The 5,178-nt window shown below is 46.9% G+C and overlaps 1 protein-coding gene across 1 annotated transcript in view; it reads left to right on the forward strand.

Annotated features, from left to right (window-relative positions):
* LOC311226430 (high-affinity choline transporter 1-like) overlaps positions 1–4,339 on the forward strand; it is a gene marked incomplete at both ends in the record, with an annotated part of 23,604 nt that extends 19,265 nt beyond the window's left edge. The window contains one exon of the mRNA XM_084311856.1: positions 4,308–4,339. Coding sequence (XP_084167982.1) covers positions 4,308–4,339 — 32 coding nt within the window. The remainder of the gene's footprint in view (positions 1–4,307) is intronic.
* Positions 4,340–5,178: the final 839 nt, after the last annotated feature.

Raw genomic sequence — 5,178 nt, forward strand, 5'->3', positions numbered from 1 at the left:
GAGGAGAGGAGAGGGGGAGAGGAGAGGAGAGGGAGGAGAGGAGAGGAGAGGGGGAGAGGAGAGGAGAGGGGGAGAGGAGAGAGGAGAGGAGAGGGGGAGAGGAGGGAGAGGAGAGGAGAGGAGAGGAGAGGAGAGGAGAGGAGAGGAGAGGAGAGGAGAGGAGAGGAGAGGAGAGGAGAGGAGAGGCGAGGAGAGGAGAGGATAGGGGGAGAGGAGAGGAGAGGGGAGGGAGAGGAGAGGTGGAGGAGAGGAGAGGGAGGAGAGGAGAGGAGAGGAGAGGAGAGGAGAGGAGAGGAGAGGAGAGGAGAGGAGAGGAGAGGAGAGGAGATGGATAGGAGAGGAGAGGGGAGGAGAGGAGAGGAGAGGAGAGGAGAGGAGAGGAGAGAGGAGAGGAGAGGAGAGGGAGGAGAGGAGAGGAGAGAGAGGAGAGGAGAGGAGAGAGAGGGAGGAGAGGAGAGGAGAGGGGGGAGAGGAGAGGAGAGAGAGGGAGGAGAGGAGAGGGGGAGATGAGAGGAGAGGGAGGAGAGGAGAGGAGAGGAGAGGAGAGGAGAGGAGAGGAGAGGAAGAGAGGAGAAGAGAGGAGAGGGGGGACAGGAGAGGAGAGGGGGGAGAGGGAGGAGAGGAGAGGGGGAGAGGAGAGGGGGAGAGGAGAGGAGAGGAGAGGGGGGAGAGGAGAGGGAGGAGAGGAGAGGAGAGGAGAGGAGAGGAGAGGAGAGGAGAGGAGAGGAGAGGAGAGGAGAGGGGGGAAAGGAGAGGAGAGGAGAGGAGAGGAGAGGAGAGGAGAGGAGGGGAGGGGAGAGGAGAGGAGAGGAGAGGAGAGGAGAGGAGAGAGGAGAGGAGAGGAGGAGAGGAGAGGAGAGGAGAGGAGAGGAGAGGAGAGGAGAGGAGAGGAGAGGGGGAGAGGCAGGATAACGAGAATGAAATATAATGCACTTCAGTGCAACGCGGCCGTCCCGGGTTCGACTCCCCATATCTTCTCCCATCCAATAAAAAAAGCAATAAAATGCCAAAAAAGTATCTTAAAAAAAAGAAATATAGTGAGGAAAAATAAAACAAGGATGTGGTGTTATCTGCGCTGGATCTCTGAGACATATATTACTCTACCAATAATATCACTATTGCACTCATGTACAGCCCACCCTGGTATAATACACACGCAGACACGCTCTATCCTAAGTTAACCCCAGGTACAAAAATACAATACTCCATACTAAGTCAGTGGCTTGGGAGGTAGACCAGTCGCTTGGTAATCTGGAGGTTCCCGGTTCTATTTCCGCTCCTTCTGGGCAGCGCGTCGAACAGGGGCGGATTTAGGATTGTAGGAGATCCGGGGCTTAGCCCAGATAGGTGCCCTTTTTTTTTTTTTTTTTTTTTTGGCAGGCAGATTTTTTTTGAATTTAATGAACCTGTACGTGCAATTTCCTGCAATATAGAGCCTTCAATCTTGACCAATAAAGCTGCTCTTTTCACTATAAAACTCAGTTATCCATAACGTAGTTATGGTTAGATTTATATATTGGGGGGGGATATATCATATTTTTCATATAATCAAAAAGTGGTGGAGCAAGATCATACCTTTGCTCCCCCAAGTTCAATAGTGGGAGAGCAGAGATGCTCCGAATGCTCTTATGGCCAGGCGTCTATGATTCACTGATACAAAGTAAAATAGTGCAGTGCAATAAAATAGTTAGTAAAATAGAATAAAAGAATGCAATAGTGCATTGCAATAAAATAGTTATCATCGTATTTTTTCAGGAGGCCGGTAAGGAGTGCATTACAGTAGTCGAGTTGGCTTGAGATAAAGGCATGGATCTGGTTTTCAGCGTCCTTTTGATTTATAAATGGCCGTACTTTAGCTATGTTTCTAAGGTGGAAGAATTAAGTTTTTGTCAACTTGTTGATTGTGATTTAAAGCTTAGGTCTGAGTCTACCATGACACCAAGACTTAACTCACTCAAATACAGTTAGCAGCTGGATAGACCACAGATGGAAATTAGCCTCTGCTAAATCTGGTGCAAACATATTTTCATGTAACAATGATGAATTGTAAAAAAGATTTTTTTTTTTTTTTTTATAAATAGATTCGGGGCTTTTCAGAATACATTCGGGGCTTGAGCCCAAGTAGCCACCCCCTAGCCCCGCCCCTTTGATTGATTGATTGATTGAAAACTTTATTAACAGATTGCAGAATGGGTACAATACAGTACAGCTCAATACACACAATTGTTAAGGGGATGCAGACCAGAGAAAGACTTTCGTCTTGTTTACATCAGGGTCCCCCATTTTCAATTCATCAGGACATATATGACATACATGACATACAGATAGTCAGTACTGCTACATCTATACATTTATGACATACCAGATTTGCAAATACAGTACTGTTTGTGATACAGAAGGAGTCAGGAAAAGGGAGTATATACATTTGACGTAGAAACTGTACATTGGAGGAGGTTGGGTGGGGGGGGTTGGGTACACTGGGATATTGACAACCATACTGGGTAATCTACATTGGAGGTGGGGGGGGGGGGGGGGGGGGGGGCACACTGTATATACAAGCAAAACTGTACATTGAGGGGGGGGGGGGGGGGGGGACACTGTACAAACAAACAAAATTGTACATTGGACTATTGATAAAACCATACTAGGTAAATGACTGTACATTGGAGGGGGTTGGGTTAGGATATTTACAGGGGCCAGTGTTGAATTGCAGTCTCCCGTAGGTGTCCCTTGAGAGAGGTTTTGAAAGTGGGTAGTGATCCACATTCCTTTACAGCTTTGGGTAGGGCGTTCCACATTGATGTGGCATAATTGCGAAACGTGTTTAGTCCCTTATTTGAGCCGAATCTGGGTTTAACATGATTTGTAGAGCTCCCTCTGGTGTTGTGATCGTGGTATTCACTGACCTTTGGGAAGTATTTTGACATGTACATGGGTACCTTGGTCGTGTAGTGTATCTTGTAGACCAGGCCCATTGCAAGTTGCTGTACTCTGTCGTCTACTCTAAGCCATCCTAGGTTGTCAAAGTGGGCAGGGGTGAGGTGGGTTCTAGGAGTAAGGTCAAGCAGTAGTCTGACCAGTTTGTTTTGAGATGTTTGTAATTTTGTTTTTAGCGCCTTTGAGGTGCTTTGGTACCATGAGGTGCAAGCATAGTCGTAGTACCCCTGAATGAGTGCTCCTGCCAGAGTCTTCAGGGTATTCTTGTTTACCAGAGAGGAGATCCGGTACAAGAATCGAGTTCGTTGGTTGACTTTTTTTTATTACATTGGATGCCATTTTGTCACAGGAGAGATTAGCCTCTAGGATGGAACCCAGGTAGGTAATTTCATCTTTCCTTGTGACAATATTGTCACCCACTGCAACTGAGAAGCCGTCGGTCTTGCTGAGTTTGTTATTTGAACCGAAGAGAATGGACTCTGTTTTGCCCATGTGTAATGATAGTTTGTTATCAGCGAGCCATATGCAGATTCTGCCTAGTTCAGAGCTGAGGGTTTTTTCAACCTGTAACTTGTTCTTGTCAGAGACCAGCAGGGCGTCGAAGTGTCCTTGAGCAAGACACTTAACCCCTAACTGCTCCCGATGAGCAGGTTGGCACCTCCGCCGTCGGTGTGTGAATGTGAGTAACAAATTGTAAAGCGCTTTGGGTAAAAGCTGCTGTATAAATGCAGCCATTTAACCAAATAAAAACAGATGAAGCAGATTATCTATAAATCTATAATCACAAATATAATTGAAGATGGAATAAATGAATGAATGAATGAATGCTATGTGAGTCCTTGTGCAAAGTGCACTAGAGTTCAGTATTCAGTAGTTAAAACGTCTATCACAGTCACTGTTCGGCTACACACTATCAGAACCGGCCAGGTTTGGTCATTAGGTCTGTGGCAAGTACGCACACATGCAAACACATGCCAATACGTACACACGCACAAGCACACACATGCAAATACGTACACACACACACACACACACACACACACACACACACACACACACACACACACACACACACACACACACACACACACACACACACACACACACTCACACACGCGCCACTGCCCTCGTTGCTTCCTATGGAACAATAGAAGCGGTGACACAGCAGTCGTCGGACAGATTGACAGAATGAGCTTCTCCGGGACGAGAAGGGACAGAAAGGATGAGTAATGGGGGAAAAGGGGAGGAGGGGAAAAAGACAAAAGACCTGAGGAGGAAAAGGAAAGGTGTCAACAACGTGGATGTTTGTTCAGTCAGGCTGAAATGTGAATGTGTGGCCCGTTCAGAGTCCCCTCCCTCTCCCCCCTCAGATGCTCCTTCAGTAAGACGGACTCTCGATTAGACCATCGCACACGCCACTGTGGATTAATGGGGCTACCGTGGACAGGGTGAGCAGTTTCAAGTACCTGGGAGTCCACATCACAGAGGACCTGACATGGTCAACACACACTGACTCTGTGGTGAAAGAAGGCGAAGCAGCGCCTCTACCACCTGAGACAACTCAGTATCTGGGAATATACTCCAGTGCTTCTACTCTGGGGCTGTGGAGAGCATCCTGACTGGGAACGTCACTGCCTGGTTTGGAAACAGCACTGCCTTGTTACGATTACGAATGGCGTGTTACGATAGCATGGTGGAGTGTGGAACCCAGTTGCAGCAGATAACGGAGAGATAACTTAACAGGAAGCAGGAGACGGCGTTGTGATGATAACAAGGTTTTACTCAAACAGAAAACAACAAGGAAACACGACTGACAAACAGGTAACATTAAACAATGAACCAGCAAGGGTATGCTGGCCCAGAACACTTACATACAAACACTAATTAGAGACAGAGTGTAATTACTAACAGGACACAGGTGTGGTAGACAGAACTACAGAAGACAGAGAACACAGGGGAAAACAATAACAATTGTACAAACTGAGACATACGAGACTAAAACACATTTACAAAACACAGACAGTAGGGACACACGACTAACACAGTGGAAATAATAATGACAACATAGACAACGAATATATCAAACATAAATGCAGAAAATAATGTTAATCAGGTGAGTGAGCTGATGCCAGATCTGCCACATCTGGATCAGCCCACCGATTGGCAATGTCGTATTGTGAAGTATGGTGTATTGAAGGGAAGTTGTGAAGGTCCGAAACCTGGACCAGCCACACCGGGAGG

Source organism: Notolepis coatsorum, assembly GCF_963971535.1.
Source record: "Notolepis coatsorum genome assembly, chromosome: 1".
Classification (NCBI taxonomy): Eukaryota; Metazoa; Chordata; class Actinopteri; order Aulopiformes; family Paralepididae; genus Notolepis; species Notolepis coatsorum.